At 40.3% G+C, this 17870-nt stretch overlaps 1 protein-coding gene across 1 annotated transcript in view; it reads right to left on the reverse strand.

Annotated features, from left to right (window-relative positions):
• atxn10 (ataxin 10) overlaps positions 1-16767 on the reverse strand; it is a 96459-nt gene extending 79692 nt beyond the window's left edge. The window contains exons 1-3 of the mRNA XM_015353298.2: positions 16629-16767; positions 15579-15767; positions 2187-2272 (exon numbers count right to left, since the gene is read on the reverse strand). Of these exons, the coding sequence (XP_015208784.2) occupies positions 2187-2272; positions 15579-15767; positions 16629-16759 (406 nt within the window). The 5' untranslated portion in view covers positions 16760-16767. The remainder of the gene's footprint in view (positions 1-2186; positions 2273-15578; positions 15768-16628) is intronic.
• Between the last annotated feature and the right edge of the window lie 1103 nt (positions 16768-17870).

Raw genomic sequence — 17870 nt, forward strand, 5'->3', positions numbered from 1 at the left:
TGCTGCACACTCAGTATGAGCTCTGTAATGTGGGATTAGTCTGCCAGACTCTTTTGGAGCTCTAGGGTGAAACGTTAACACCTGCAATTCTCCCTGGATCACGCTCTTCCTAAAGATCGCAGAACCGACTCGAGGTGGACTTTATATCAGAAGCTCTATTTTTAACTCGGACATTTTCCACTGAAGCTGGATTTCTTATTTCACTGGAAAACAAAAAAAAAATTCAGTCCATCATTTGTATTTATCTACAAACAACCACTAACATGGCACCAATGAAGCATATTGTTACAAGATCTACTGAGTGTTTCCACATGGACTTTTTTAGTGTGTCCACAGACACTGCAATGTCTGTATCTGTTAGTCCAAGTGCCTGTCCTCTCCAGTATACAGAGAAGGCATCTTTCCCGAGAGGACTGATTTTTGAGTTGGATCACGTGGCATTAAAGAGATGTTCAGAAGCATAGGATTATGATAAAAGAACTACATACTGTACATTCTAAACATTTCAGTTTGATTTTTGTTTCACTTTTGATCTCCCCTTAAGCTGCAATCGACCATTTCAAATGTTGAAATACTGAGAGATATCGGGGTGACTCTGCCATGCACTTCCAACATTCGATGGAAAAAACACTATACCCGTTTTCCTTAAATTACTGTTGTGCATTGCAGCACAGAAAAGTACACATTTGTCTTCTCCTGAATTGACTACTGTAATGCTCTGCTCGCTGGGGTATCTAAATCCACACTGAACCAATGCCATTACGTCCACAACTCGACAGGCAGAATCCAGGTCTAGTGCAAGTGATCACATTACTCCTGTCCTGGAGTCCATGCACTGACTACCTGTCAGGTTTTGTATCGACAAATCCTCATAAGGCTCTGCATGACTTGACACCTCAATACCTGTCTGAGCTACTATCATCCTACTCCCCACATCGCAACCTTCACCCTTGTAATTCTGGTCTCCCATCTGTCCTCCAAGCTGGTCTACACTCTGTGGGTGACAGGGCCTTCTCGTGTTAGCCCCAAAGTTCTGGAACTCTCTCCCCAAGGATATCAGAGAGTCACCTTCTCTGAACTCCTTCAAATCCAGACTCAAAACCTTCTTTTTTAGAAGAGCCTTTACTTAACTGGTTCTGTTCTTTACCCTTCTACTCCTACTGTATTCAGTACCACCATCTACTGTCTCCACATATACACTATGAGGAGACATTATCTTGTGTATTTTTATATTGCTTGTTGTTCTGTAAAACGCTTTGAGAACCCACCTTTAAAGGTGCTATAAACTTTATTTTATACTCTCTCACATTCACCAATGCTTTGCGTGAGGTTTTTAACATTTAGAATATCCTGAATCAAAGCTACCTACCTATTGTGCTGGCTCACATTTACAATCGTACATTTAAAAATAAAAAACAATTCAGTTATACAACCATAAAGCATTTTACGCATTCTCTTTGGACATACTGTAGGATTCATGTAGAGTACACAGTAACAACTTCATTGGAAATATTACATTCTCCCACTAGCTCTCTAAAACAACTGTTGCAAATTACTGGCTTGGTAAATATCTAGGAAGATTTTGTTATTATTTAAGTAGTGAAAAATAACTTAATAGATGCTAATATCATACAGGCGCACACTATGAAAAGGAATTCATGTCATTCTTTCAGACTTGACTCTCCCAAGATTGGTCCAAATACTCTCACTGGTTACTTGGCTTTAGCAGGGTCTGGAGAATCAGATGGCACTTCAAAGATACTAATCTCCACATCTGGATTGCGGATTACCAGAATGAAAACCCACATGTTCGGTGTCTCATGTTAGAACTTTATTACAAGTGAATATTTAATATCTGGTTTTAATAAAGCTATTTATTTTTATTGTTCTTTGTGTGATTCTTGAACACAGCTCTGGCATCTTCTGCGCTATTCAGACACTTGAGGAATGGAACATCGCTAAAACAGAACTTCTTCTTCTATGACCGCAGCCATCTTTAACATTCCTGCTAAAAACACTTTTTTTAAACCCATAATTTGTTTACACCAGACCTTTTGTAGACGCACAGCCCCCACCGGACAGCTATTTAAAAAAAGACTGCTCTATTAAAGCCGACTCCTGAAACCATCTTCCTGGCAAACAGACACTTTTGAAATAGAAGGTACAATTAGATTTAATTAACTTACCCTCTAATACACAGTCCGAACTCACCAGCTGAAGTCTCGGGAGTAACATGAGAATTTGCTCCGATACACCAACGAATCCCAAATCCCTGTTGAGCAAAAGGGAAAGAGAAATTTATATTCGGAGTGACAACTCACTAATCAGTGGTCTCAGGATCTGTACAAAACGCTTCAGGAAATTTGCAGCTTGGAACCTTTTTTTTTAATCTGCGATAGAATTTCCCCAATAAAACGTTAATCTTTGGCATGAAAATACATTTCTGAGTGGACCATCTGGGAAAGACCTCTGCCAGGAATTTTGGATGAGATCAACTGCTTGAAGATCACCATTTTCAGTCAAGGGTACACCACTCAATGACTGGGCCTGGGAGTTCCTAGTGGGAGCACAGAATCTGCTGAGCACAGCCAGGGAGATGCATTTGCCAGCTGTGCTGTACCCAGTTGCTGCCAGGACACTGGTGGACCTGGAGTGTTGAAGTCTAACCTACAGCTTGTTGAAGAAAACTCAGTCTTTACTCGGCTTAAGAGACTGTCAAACAGAGATCTTTAATTCAATCATCTCATCACCAAAGACCCCACACACCCCAGCTACAGACTGTATGATCTGCTACCATCTGGAAAACGGTACCGGAGCATTCGGGCCCGGACTACCAGACTCAGAGACAGTTTTTACCTCCGCACTATCAAACTATTCAACTCCCAGCCTCTCTCACTCTCACCTATGATCTGAACCTCACAGTGCCTTCTTTCTTTCTTTCCAAAAACCCAAACACATATTGAAAATCTACCTCTACCATACACATCAAAAGCTCACTCCCCATAATTTCTATCCCTTTATTTCATTCTGTTGATGCATATTTTTGCACATAACCTGTTACCTTTTTGTTGTTTTGCACATCGCCTGTTGTTGTTTTTTGCACACTGCCTGTTGTCTCGGTCTTTCTTTTGTTATACAATTGTATTGTTGTTGTTGTTTTTTTCTTGTACTACTTATGTCTGAGAGCTAGCTAAATAGCATTTCGTTATACCATATATGTATATGAGTATAATGACAAACTTGAACTTGAACTGAAAGGGAGCATAACACAGAGTCAGGGCATCTCCTATTGCTCAGTAAACATGCTCGTTTGTAGTTACTCTTTTCCATTTATACAGGACAAGTAGGCGAGACTTTAACATATCAAAGAAACACACAAGGCACAAGACACTTACAGAGGTCTGTCAAACACAAGCAAACAGGACAGGAACATTCCATTCTGTCATCTGTTTTTTTTATTATCACTGATACAACACACTGGTGTGAAAAAGTCACAGTTGTCTTAGGGGCAAACAAAAAAACCTCTCCCCCGCACACAGTCACAGTCTTGACCCTTCTCGAGAGTTCATCTCACTCAGTCTTCCACAAGCTGCCCCCATTCTCTCCTGTTTGTGTTCCCACAATCCGAGCCATGGAAGTGTGTATTTTCCTACATTAATAAATCCCATGCATTTATAAAGCACTTTTCACCCAGAAACACTTTGCACATTAGGTGCAACCCACTTTCCACAAAAGCACAGAGCCACCTGTTTGATTTTATGCCCGCTGTTATGTGCCAGAATCCCCACTACACAGTGGAGTGGAAGAGTGAAAAATGTCTTTAACACTGGGATCAAGAAGATATTGTTGAAAAGCCACACTGTTCAAGACCAGAGTGGAATTCAGCCAGGGACTGTAATGACCATGTTGTCTGGACTTTGGCTTAAAGTACCATCTGAATGATTAAACCTCTTAAAACAGTGTCTCCACCAGTCGCAAGCTGATTTTCCCTTCAATGTCTGGCATTCATGGACTGACCAGGTCCAACTGGGCTAAACTCTGACAAAGACCAGGGTAGAAGCTGGTCATGCTGCTGTCAGAATGCTTTATTGCCTGAATGACAGAACTGAAAGAACAAAAACTTCAAATCTGATTTAGGATAAATTTGTCTCGGCAATAACATACAAAATTAAATCATAAAGATGTGGAATTTTCAAATTACTTTGTGATTAAAGTAGGGCGATGCTGGATGAATTCCTGATTCTGGGTAGTTTTTAAAGTCCTGGGAAAAAAAAACGTTTAAAGCTGCCTCAGCTTGTACATTCGTTGACTTAGGCAGTCTGTACTTAATTGTGGTGGGGATAACTAAAGCAGCTAAAGAATTATTTTATTTTTCATTTTGTTTCAAAGACAAATGAAGTACAGTAGTTTGTGCAGCCTTCATTTTCCATGGGAAACGGACACAAAATAAAAAAAAACTATGCATCAAGTCATTTTTCTGGAATTTAAAAAATACCAAAAGGTCTGAGTTTTATTAAAAATCAACCGTGCGAACAAACAAATGTATACAACAAACATGTGTTTTAATTGAGACGGCAGATGTTTCCAGTACACCCCTGCTTTCTGTTACACAATGCTGATGCAGTCAGAAACCAACTGAAAGGCTACGGCCCTCTTAAAGTGGACACAAAGAAACAATCAGGCGAAAAATTCTTAAATGAACTGTAGTCGTTTTAATAGCTTTGACAGCCCAATTTGCAAGAACCTGCCACCTACAGTTTTTTTTCCACTGTCATTATGATTGTCACACACTATGTTCAATAGTCTTGAATCTACTATCAATCCAAACAAAATTATTAGCTCAGGTGAAAATACTGAAATCTAAAAACTATGCAGTTTTTGCTTTTGTTTCTACTTCTAAAAAACATCTTAAGTTGAAAACATCATCTGAGAAGGCGCTCCATCTGGGCTCAATATTGCTTTCTACTTACCCTTTAAAAAAATATTACGGGTATTATTTCCAAAATTCCCCTTTACATTAAATGCTGGAAGTTATCGCTTAAAATGGACAATTACCAGAGGAAGTGCTTCTAGTATCTGTAACAATTTTAAGCAATGTTTATAGCATTAAGTTGAACAAAACAAGACCAAATGTTTTTGCTTCTCCCACTTTAGAAAATCTTTCAAAACTAGTTTTATTTAGGAACTTTTAAACAGGGTTACAACTATTGCAGTATCTTGCAAGAATGTTCCAATGACAACCCATTTTGTTCAATTATAAATAACACACATGTTTTTTTGTCAAGTTAAATCTTTTAATTGGAACTGCAAAGCTGAATGAATTCAGGTGTAAGATGCCTATTGGTTTTAAAATGTAAACTTTCAAGCAAATGATGATTGGATAAAAATCTACCCACCCCCTCCATGCTACCCATCCCTCCATTATCTAACCACTACATCTAATTTGGGGTCCCCCTTTGCTATAATGAATCTAAATTAATCCAGAATCACACATTTAATTTGACAAGTGAGAGTTAACTGAGAGACCTCTGTCTCCGTGCATTAAATAATGGTTTACATCATTTCATGATACCACCATGTCCGTAAGTACCTTCAATAAGGGAGTGAATTTCAAGCAAAGATTTAACCTTGAAGAGGAAGGAGTTTTCAAAATAACTCCAGGATAGAACTGTGATAAGACACTTATCAGGAGAGGGTTGAAAGAAAAATGTTTAAAGACTCTGAATGTTCCTTTGAACATGGAAAATGAGATTATTAAGAAGTGGAAGGTGTATCTTACCATCTATACACTGCCTAGATCAGGATGGCCATCCAAACTGAGCAGCTGGGCAATGAAGAAACTGATTAATGATGCCCATATGAGGTCAATGGCACATGGAAAAAAGTACAGCAGCCGAGTTGGGAGAAAACATCCATGAGTCAACAATATCCCATTTCAAGCCCACATGGAGCTTGCAACAAAGCATATTACAAACATGTGGCAGAAGGTTTTGCGGTCAGAAGAGACAATATTGGAAATTGTTGGTCTAACTGCAAAGTGTTATTTGCGCAAACCCCACACAGCACACCCATCTCTGCTGAGTGGTGCTGTGATATGGGGCTGCTCCTCCTCGGCAGAGCCTGGGCAACTTGTCAAAACCGAGGAGAAAAAAATATGGAGCAAACTACAGGCTAATCTCGCCAAATCTTGTCTTCAGCACTCTGTTATCCTCCTCACTGATAGCTAGTGTGTGGGGAGTGTACTGTCGCACTATGGCTGCTGTCGCATCATCCATTTGGGGGTTACACATTGGTGGTGAGAGTGGGATTCCCCATTACCTGTAAAGCACTTTGACTGGAGTGTCCAGAAAAGTGCTATAGAAGTGTAAAGAAATTATTAATCTTAGATGGTAAAATAACAGGGGACAAATGATAAGTTCTCAGCAAGATAACTGAAAGCACAAGCCAAAGCTTGGCCTGACAAAAAGGTGGCGTATGTCTTTGGATGTGCCTTTCTATGGCAAGACTTGAACATTCCTGTCTACCAACGCCACCCAATGAGCCTGGCAGAACTTGAGCATGTTTGCAAAGAAGAAAGGGCAAAATTGAATCAGCCTCAGGTGAAATGGAGGTAGAAGATGTTTCGAAAGACTCACAGCAGTTATGCTGCCAAAAGTGCTTCCATCAAGTACTGACTCAAGGGGTGAATACTTGTGCAATAGCATACAATACATCCCTGGCTTCGTGGCTTAATCAATATGATATTCTGTCTAGAACATTTATAGAACTCATTTTCAGTTAATTTCTAGCAAGTGCATGCAAGAAGCTTAAGCTTACTATGGCTAACCTAAGGGCAACTATAAAGTAATGTGAAACAATCAACATTTTCCAAGACGATCTCGCATTTTTGCCCTCGCTTTTAGCAGTGCTGGAGTAATAAGATCTTCCGTTTAATAAGACGACCAAAGTTCACAACCGTTTTTGATTTTGTTGCAGTGCTGGTAAAGTTCCTGTCACCACAAAACAGAAAGCAAGGGGGAAAGAAGAACTCTGCACTCACCACAACTAAGCGCAGTGCAAGATCACTGATGGTCTGCTGCTTATCGGAGAGCTTTAACTCAGAAGGAAAGCCCATGTGGTGGAGTTGCTGGAGGGCATATTAATCATTACAGTACATAAGAACCGAAATTAATGGATTCTGTGCTCTGCACTTTTAGTTCATATTGTGAGCTGAGAGATTTCATTTAAAGGTTTACTGTAACGCATTGTGACCAACTCGTCCTGTACTGTTTGAGAAAGACAGTATTTTACAGAAATAGTTGATGAACAGAAAGGTGATGGAGGAAATGTACTCCTTCTGTTCAAAATCCAACTGTAATGAACATTACCATTAGATAAGTGGTACGGATACACCTTTTTGGAAAATGGTCTGGTTCCTTGCAAATTTTTCATAATTTTTAACTCCATGGATGTAGTTGTGGTTCATGACAAAGGAACAAGTAATAGGTTTATTCCACGCTGAAAAGAGAAGAAAACAACGTTTAGGCAGTGGAGCCTTCTTCGGGTGTGAGGTTTTGTTAGTTTAGTTTAAACTTTACATTTAGAAATGTACTCGTTAATAGAAGAGAGAAGCATACTGCACACGATCACTTTACACGTAAATCCCAAAATTACCCTTTTACGGTTTCCACCATCCCTGTAAAACCCTCCTTTGTTTCTCCGTTTTCAAAGGACAAATCCCCGTTTTGAAGAAATGATTTGCAAACAATCTGTTTCAGACTTTTAGCCTTACGTTAATGCCCAGCTGTAATTCACACAAAAAAGAATGTTCTGGCTCATTAGATTTTGTTAGTATTTGTAAGTCTTAAAAAAATGTTTTTATGTGGAACAAAAAGAAAACTTCTTTTGTGTGGAAATATATTTGGATGGCTTTGAGGCAGACATTGCATAACTGAGTTCATGCTCACATGGAGACTATTTAACATGATTAAGACTACTACATAAAAAGTGTGGTACGGCTCTTCATAAAGTAAGCAGGGGGCAATGAACTACAAGGCACATCACTGACAAACAGGAGGAAGAGTTAAGATCACAGAACTCACCCTAAACTCAACTAAAAAGGGAGGAGTTTGGAAGACTCATTTGTTGACTTCAAAAGCAGCAGGAGGTATTATTTTGTCATCTGCTCTGTTCTACACAATAAGGAAAGCTGTTGTGACCTTCTAATTATATTGCAATGCATCCCAGACAAAATATTTGGTACCCACCTCTCTGCTCCATTTTTACTCCACTTGGGACTGTCTCTGTGGACTGGACCAGCTGCCCACTGTCCCCCAACAACCCTGGCTGCCCATTTCTGCCATAATATTTCAAGCTGTAAAAACATTTAAGACTTTTCTTACTTGGCCTTCTCCTGTCTCCACCCCATGTTCCCTCATTCTCATTGGAACCCCTTTGTGGAACCAGAAACATCAGAGTCTGATGACCCACCGGTTAAGACACAGGCATTAGCATTTAATTAACATTTAGTCACTGTAGCATTTAGAGGCTAAGAAATTGATCATATTCTGATTGGCAAATTATACAATGTTACTGAATTAAAATTCATTTGTTGATGACCACTCTACATCACTTACTTACGTAAAATATTTTGCAATTCATTCGTTACAAATGATTTTAGATAAAGGTGCCAGCTAAATAATGATACCGCGTGCAAGTAGGCAAGCTGAAACGGATATGAATTCCTGCAGTTGAGTTATTCGAGCAAGAGGACAATGAGTCTGAATATTTTCCCCAGTAAGGCCTGTGTGAACGACCAGCTTGCGGAACATCACATAACCAAGTAACAGCAGCTGGTCAGGTGGGTGGACACAAACTAGAAGCCAAAAGCTTCCCATCTACCCAGAACAGTGAGGAGAATGAGCAACTAGCTAGAAACTGTCAGAGCGACCTGAGTGAGTTATTATTTGCACTGGCACCTTTGATATTTTTTGTTATACTAACAAGTAAGTGCCCAGTGTGTAGATAGCAAGTACAAGCTCAGTGAAGAGCTAGACCTTTGCTGTGGTTGGGTTCCTTTTTTTGTATTCACTTTATTATAAAAGAACTGTTTTGCCCCTTATTGTTGCCTTTCTGAGTCTGTTTCCTGACACCCTGTGTATTTAAGCAAAGCCTACAATTTCATGCTCCCCTATCACACTGTTACCAAGAATGCTGCTGGCTGCGATCTCTTTCAACAGCTATTTAGCACGCATGGTTAAGAAAAGGCTCCTACAGTTATATCTGACCCTCTCTAGAATCACTCTCTATTTAATAATAATCCCTTGCATTTATGAGCTGTTCAATATCAAAGAGGACCCTCTTCATCCCCCCCACTAAAGACCAGCATCCAATTCTATTATTACACTGCAGGGCAGAAAGAATGGAAAACATGGAAAAGAAACCAGACAACCATTTCACTGTTGAGATGAGGCTTGTCAAGTGAGAGTGTAATCCTTAATCAAAATTGTGTGAGCCATAAGGCATCTGCGAGTCAGTGCTGCCGTTACTGTTTATTCAATACTTATTAAAGGGGAACTGCAACGCTATTTTTGTATTTCGGGGTTGGAAAGAATCAGCAGTGACGAGTCCATTTCAAAGTACAATGAAAGTAAAATGTACACGGCACAACCTCCAGGTATGCGCAGCGCGATATTTTGCGATTCAGAACAAGGCAACAAAACTTCCGGTGACGTGTTGCAGCCCTGTGACGCTGTAAACAGGAAGGCTTGCGATACATCTCTTTTAATCCAATGGAAAAATTGCTCTCGAGAGAGTTTAGCCGATAAACGAAACCGACTTGTTAACTCTGTGTGCAGATCATGCTGTAAACTTTCTGCAGTGCAACGGTTGCTGCACAACCCAGGCACATCGCAGTACACTAGTCATTGCAGTGACTAGTGAGCAGGAAGGGCCGCATCACCTCGCAGTTCTGGGAAACTCTCCGCCTGCTGCGAGACCAGGAGTTTGCGACAACATGGCGACTTGCGGCATTTTCGCGAAGTCCCCGATTTTGTGCTCAATTCGAAATTTTTGTCTAGACTGTCAATGAATCGATTTTGTTACCGAGATTTAATAACTGGTCTGAGAAATTGGGACTGCAGTTCCCCTTTTAAAAAATGAGACTTTATCAATCATTTTACCAGCAAAAGAACTTACAGGAGTGCAGGTTGAGATCCGAGGTGCTCAATTCGGTCATCCAATATGTTAGTGGCTGACTGGGATTTCCTAAGTGCGAGGACATAATTAACCAAGCACTGCCAGAACTGGTTAGCCTCAAATCAACCCCATCCACCTTACCAGGTTTCTGCGAGCTTGCAGGATAGTCAGCAAGGGGTGTGTCACTGCCTCACATTTTAACTCTTGTGTAGATGCTTTGAGACTCAACTGCATTTAAATAAAAATCAGTGCTAAATTGTGGCTGGAAGGTTGCGGTTCGTATCATGCGGCCGGCAGAGGAATTCTACTCCGTTGGGCCCCTGAGCAAGGCCCTTAACTGCTCCAGGGGCGCCGTATAAATAGCTGACCCTGTGCTCTGACCCCAAGTTTCTCTCCCTGTCTGTGTGTCTCACGGAGAGCAAGTTGGAGTATGCGACAAGACAAATTCCGAACACAAGAAATTGCATATGGCCAATAAAGTGATCTTATCTTATTTTCTAGCCACTTTATCCAATTCAGGGATTGTGGGAGGGAACAGGAGCACCTGGAGGAAACTCACACATACACTTGAATTCTTCTTGTAGCTGCTAGAGTAGAAAAATGTGCTACATCTCTCATTTTGAGATGAGCTGTACTTTAAAGCTGTTGTTTAACATTAACAGTGCTTTTATTATGCATAATGGGGCACAGACCTGCCAATCATTCTGGATCTATGAAAGCAGCTAAACCGCCTGGCTTTCTCAAACAAACAAAACAAATGTAGGTTATTTTTTGCCAACGGTTAAGTCAAGTTTCCTATATTATATTTTTCAAACTCACTTGTCGGCTTCAAAAAGAAAGAAGACTGTATTCATTAACTTCAGAAACGCAACCCTTCTCATTCCAAGGCTCCTGGAAAGTTACACAAAGGCTTAAACAGAGCACAGCCAATCTGGATGCAAAGCTGCACATTACAAAGAACCCGTCATGAATTTAACACTTTACTGGTGATGCAACAGTGAAAATGGGACACTTTGCTTTAAATCTTCATCATAAGCAGTACAAAGCAGCAATAAATAGTAAACCTTGGTAATTTGAAGGTAAACTTAGTAAATTAAGGATTACACACTTTTTTTACTGCAAAATTAAAATTCACAATTCTCTTTCATTCTATGTTGCGATACATCTCAGGTTTAATCAACTGACCAAATTAAATGATTTGTGAGGACAGATTTTGAGAACCAAAGGGGTAAAGGCAGCAGCAAAGGTTAAGAGCCACTGCCTCAACAGTCCAGCCTCTTAGGATCAATAATACTTCGTCTAGACAATGTTAACGATTCGGATGCACTAAGGATTAGTAATAATCTTGGACAAACTATGTAAGCCGATAGAAATTATTCCAAGCAGGTGGTTGGTAGAGAATGAAACTGCCAGCAAAACTTAGGACACTTCAGTGTCCTCATTGAGACGATGAAGAAGTAAATACCGAGCACAAATTGTGAAATCCATCCATCCATTTTTTAAGTGTTTCTTCCAGTTCAAGGTTAACCTACCAAAATGTCTTTGGACAGTGGGAGGAAAAACAGATCACTGGGAGAAACCTATGTGAACATAGGGAGAACATACAAACTCCATGCAGACAGCATCCCTTGACAAGTACTGAACTAAGGGCCCCACCTCTGCCAGGCAGTCAATGAGCGACCTTGAGAGAAGAAGAATTTAATCTCCAAAAAGCGCACTGCTCTTCTAGAAAGCTTACGAGAGAGAGCAACCACAACATTTGCCGGACTTGCAGGTACATCACAAACGCACCGTTGAGAAGAATCTCAACGTTTCCGCCTGAAACTAACACCTCAGGGAGAAACGAAAGGAATATTTTAAAACTCAGAACAAGCGAGAGGCAATTTCATCCCAAGAGCTACTTCTCCCCTCCTCAAGAGGCCATCTGTGGAAATTAAGCACAAAGAGATAGGACTGGGAATGGGATGCAGATGTTCACACAAAACGCTTTGCTGTTTTAAGAAGATTAAACAAGGGGTATGGGCCAAATGGCCTCCTCTTTATTTAAAAACACAAGACTGCGCGATTAAAAAAAAGCTTGCTAACCAAAGTTGTATAACCCCTTTTATCAGCAATTTTGAGGATTTTACCTGCTGCATGGAGGAAACCACTGGCACTGTTCTGCCCTCACCTAAAAAGGTTGAAAAATCCAACCATAATTGACAACACGCTTACTTCCGAGCTTGGACAGACTGACAAAAAAACATCACAACAATCGAGGTTTCATTTTGGAACACATTCCAATCAATTCAAAGTATTGAACTTATTACTTGTTGTTGCATCATCCACTTCGAGCATGCTGTCACACCAGATCTGTTCGGCAGCATATACATCTTTGCATATATTGCATAAACATTGAGTAATATATTTAGACTATATTCACATTTTTTCCATTAAATTATTTTTCGCACTTTTTAGTGTCCATGGCAATCCATTAAGCTGCTCCCTGGAAAAAAAGCATGTCAGTGAAGGACTTAACTTCGGCCTATATGCAAGCATACAGAGGGTGGCACAGTGGTGCGGCAGTTAATATTGCTATTGTTAGTAGTGTGGAGTCTGTATGTTCTCTATGGGCTTATTAGCATCTGGGAAAAGTGGCCCTGGTGTGTGTGTGTGTGCATCAGCTTCGACTACAGGGCAGGACGTCTTGCTCCACACTCCCACAACCCTTTGTGTAAAAAAACACCTGTTCGGAGGTTAAAATGCACTTCAACATAAGTCCCATTTATGGTTTGTATGTCACTGCTGATACCGAGTAATTCCGACAAAGCCATTTCAGTGGACTACAGCACAAGGAATCAGAAATAACTGAAAAAAGCACTCAAACCAACCATCAATTTGCTCTTTTCCAAATTAATTTAATGTAAGCTGATTTGTTTTTGTATTTTTTGAAAGCGCACTATAAAAGAAGAAATTCTGCGCTATGTGGAGCACTTATTTGGACAGATTAACTGGAAGACTATAGGTTCCAATAAAAGGTGAGACACCGAATTTGTACCACTGAGTCAAAATGTTCCAGTAAAACAGCTAGCTGTAAAAATGAGTGTGAATTGAAGCAGTTTTGGATAAAAGCATATCTGCAGGGCAAATCATTTGAGTTGATTATACTTTTCCCACAATATAGGACATGTGTGTCATTTGTGACAAACCATATATTCAAGTTCCATAAAGCACATGAGCAACAATTCACAGATGCAAATAGTAAACTTTTCTCCCCAGCCCCCCACCATGAAAAATTCCAGTTAGAATTTGGACATAGTAGCATTCTGAAGAAGCTTTGAATGCAAAGGAAAGGACCAAAAATACAAATAGGGGAAGAACAGAAAAAGAAATACACAGAGAGCATTTTCCACAACCCAAAATGATCTAGAAAAGATTGCGATTTAGATCGGTACACAGTAAATAAAATCTTATAAATCCATTTTGAACTCTGCATATACTGTAGATAAGAAAATGTTACCAATACTACGGGACCTAACTGCTTTCTCCTATGTCATCTGTGGTGTACAGTAGGTTCAACACTTTAGGAATCTAGGCAAACTGGAGACTTGGATACATAGCATGGAACAGTAAGTGAAAGAGAAGTGCTAAAAGGTATTTAAAAAAATATTACATTCTGCATGTCAAAAAAACACAAAACCCCATCTATCTAGTGCAGAAATTAAAAAGACTACAGGAAAACCACATTTTCAAAGTTTTTAAAGGGATAAATAAGCCTAATTTTAAAATTAAGCGTAGGAAGAGGAACTGGAAATGACAAAAACCTGTCAGGGCTAGAAAATAGTTTTTCAAGTACATAAAACAATTGTCAAGGCAGATTAGATTACCAAGGCACATTGGGAAGGCACTGTTATCAGCCAGTGATAAATCAACAGTCACAGAATCACATACTGCTGTATAAAATGGTGAGTAAGTCTGAGAAGCCATTGTTATACAGAGCTGTGTCTGAACAGGTTGTTAGCAGTACTGGGGCTCCACAGGGGACTGTCCTTGCTCCATTCCTGTTCACCTTTTACACCTCTGACTTCAGGTACAACTCTGAGACATGTCATCTGCAGAAGTTTTCGGATGACTCTGCAATTGTGGGGTGCATTAGAGAGGGGAGGGAGGAGGAATATAGGAGCTTGATTACCAACTTTGTGGAGTGGAGCCATCTTAACCATCTCCAGCTTAACACCAGCAAGACCAAAGAAATGATCTTGGACTTCCGAAGGAATAAGTCTCCGCTGAACCCTGTTTCCATCCAGGGTGAGGACATAGAGGGGGTACAGTCCTACAAGTACTTAGGGGTACACCTGGATAATTAACTGGGGTGGTCTGGTAACACTGACGCCCTGTACAAAAAAGGTCAGAGCCAACTCTATTTTCTTAGGAGGCTCAGGTCCTTTGGTGTGTGTGGAACACTGCTACATATTTTTTTATGAATCAGTGGTGGTGGCGGCCATCTTCTACGCTGTTGTGTGCTGGGGCAGCAGCATCATGACAGAAGATGCAAATAGGCTCAATAAACTTATCAAAAAGGCTGGCTCTGTGTTGGGGATGAGCCTTGACCCCCTGGAGGTGGTGGCTGAGAGGAGAATGCTGACCAAGCTCACCAAGCCACCATGAACAACGCCTCTCATCCGCTTCATGGGACTGTTCCTGGGCAGCGGAGCACTTTTAGCAACAGACTGCTCCAGCTACGGTGTTCAAGGGAACATTTCCGCAGGTCTTTCATGTCATCTGCAGAAGTTTTCGGATGACTCTGCAATTGTGGGGTGTATTAGAGAGGGGAGGGAGGAGGAATATAGGAGCTTGACTACCAACTTTGTGGAGTGGTGCCATCTGAAGAAGGCTCCACGGCCGAAACTTTGTGTTCTCTTTCTTCTTTTTTTCAGCATGGAATAAACCTTTTACTTGTTCCTTTGCAGCCTACGCATGCTGACGCAGCTACCCATCTGAACTACTAGGCTAGGACTGTTAGCCCTTCATTTGCTCCTCTATGGACAGCATGTTTGCTCCATTGTACTTTTTGGACAATCAGTCTGTATAAACCTATGCACATTTTGCACATATTTTATTGTTTCTACAACGACTATGATCATCACATTTTGCACACACCTATGTATTTATTTATTTTATATTTATTTTGTTGTCTTTTGTTTTTATAACTATGCTGATGTCTGTTTTTGCTTGTCTTGGGCTGGACTGCTGTAACGCATTCATTTCCCTACGGGATTAATAAAGTCTTATCCATCTATCTAGTTACACGGAAAAAAGATGCTCAAAGCCATATATTCAGCTCAGCTTACAGATACATACTAAGGGGGTCATAATAGCACAAAGAGACCTTTTTCAGGTTAGTAAAGTGAATATTAATGTACCTCATAAGACACTGATTCCTTGCACATTGCACACAGGAATTCCTTTGAATCCTAAAGCACTCTGCAGTCATCTGTAAGCACAAGGAGAGAGCCTCCGTTTTCTTCTTGACATGGAAAGCATGGATCTCTTTAGACAACTTCGACAAGATCTGCTGCAGACTCTGAAACACACTCTTCTCCACACCGGCTCTGCAAGAGAAATTGAAAAATTGTATTTACAGGGGACATGCCGCAAAAAAGGATTCAAGTTTGTTTCCCTTGAGATTTGTTTAGATTTCACATATGAAATACCCAGGTGTGCATTCACTGTCCTGCAGTTAACCTTGATCTATTTTTTTTCCCTAAATGCTTTTTATACATTCAGCTCTTGCATGCTGACTTCTTCCATATTACATAAAGCACTGCATAAGTGTCACCTTCACAGACCTCAATTTCTTATGCATTGCCTGTTTTGTGGACTAATAACCTTTTTTATATTAGACACAATGGTGATATACGGGTTTTTATTACACACATATAGTATCCTGTCAGTTTTGACCAAAAACAACCCCTGGACTACCGTTTTCACCGTCAAAGTCAAAATATAAGGGACAATATTACCTCTAAACGCTCTCTTTAGGACAATTTACATAACCTCTAAAAGACATCAAAAGAAAAAGACATTGTTTGTAAGTGGCAACACGATTGTTTTCTAAGTGTACTGTAGGTTATATCAAAAACTTACAAGAAAACTGTATTTAAATATCTGCCTTCGTGATGTACATGGCCAAGACAATACTACTGTACTGATTTACTTTATAGCCACGTTATAAAAGCAAATGAAAACAGTGGCCGACTTTTAGAGTAATATAATAATATATCGCCTACACTGAAACACAGAGGTACATTTTGCACCTTGACGGCCTCTCTTCTCTCAATTGTTTTCATATTTTCCCAACACTAAATCCGGTATGTCTCCTTGATGTATCGCGAACGCCGTTCCACGAACATCAATATTAGAGAATCAGAAACGCAAACGGTTTTGGTGGTTTATCACCGAACTTTTCGCACCTGAATTCCTGCTCTCGGAAAGCCTTCGTGAGATTTTGCAATATTTCCAAATGACCACGGCTAGAACACTCTTCAATCAATTTACTCAAGCTCACATCCAAATCCAACATGATTGCACTGGGCGCCGCCATGTTTTCTCTTTTTTTCTGTTTACACCACCAGCTTCCGCTTTTATTGGACTCACATTGGTCAAAATCAGTGTGGGCGGAACTTCTATTGAAAGCTCTGGTAGTTTGAGAGGTGTTCTTTGGAACAGTTTTGTTTAACTGCCCTCCGTGTTAATATTATTAATATCAATCCCTCATGCATCCATTTGTGCCATTATAGTCATCCATGTTAAGATGCATTTGTGTTACAATCCGCAAGACAACCTTCTTAAGGCCGCTGCCAAAAATAAATAAAGAGCGGTCAGAAAAAAAAAATTGATTTGTGAATGACAGTTTGTATAGCAAAGATTTTCTTTTTTTTCAGCGTCGATAATCTAAGCCCCTTAATTGTAAGGCATTGATTATGAGTGGAAAAGATTGTTTGGAGGAGGAGTCGATGGCTGATATCCTCCAGCTGAGAAGAAGAAAAGTATACTTTTAAACGGTTCGTTTTTCAACTTTTTTTAAACATTGTTATGAGGTCCCCCACATTTTTCATTCGAAACAACATGAGTCAGATTCCACTTTTAGATCTTAAGATTCATCCCTGTACAGTAACTTCCGTTGATCCTCAAGACCTGCTGTATCTGTCCAGAACCTACTGTATATGGGTCATTAAAAAAAGAAACAATCAGTTTCGAGTGTTCAGTATACGATGCAGTCCCCCAGATTCAGATATCGATTACAATGCAGTCTCTTGTATTGAAATTAGGTGTGTTAAAAAAAGGTATCATGCATCAATCCATTTTCTAAACACTTTATCCAGTACAGGGCCGTAGGGGAGCCAGAGCCTATCCCAGCAAGCAATGGGTGAAGGGCAGGATACACCCTTGATGGGACGCTAGTCCATTGCAGAGCACACACACACACCACACACACACTCACACCAGGGTCAGTTTCCCTAGAATTACCTGGCACCCAAAAGAAACCCTCACAAACTCAGAGAAAAACACACAAACCCAGTGCTGCAAGGCAACAATGCTGTCCATTGTACCGCTGTGCCTCCCGACAGGATTTTCCTCACATGGATTGGGATAAACCCCTCACAGGTGTCAGAAGCTGAAAATGAAATTGTTAACATGGCTGACGTCGTCTT

Source organism: Lepisosteus oculatus, chromosome 7 (genome assembly GCF_040954835.1).
Source record: "Lepisosteus oculatus isolate fLepOcu1 chromosome 7, fLepOcu1.hap2, whole genome shotgun sequence".
Classification (NCBI taxonomy): Eukaryota; Metazoa; Chordata; class Actinopteri; order Semionotiformes; family Lepisosteidae; genus Lepisosteus; species Lepisosteus oculatus.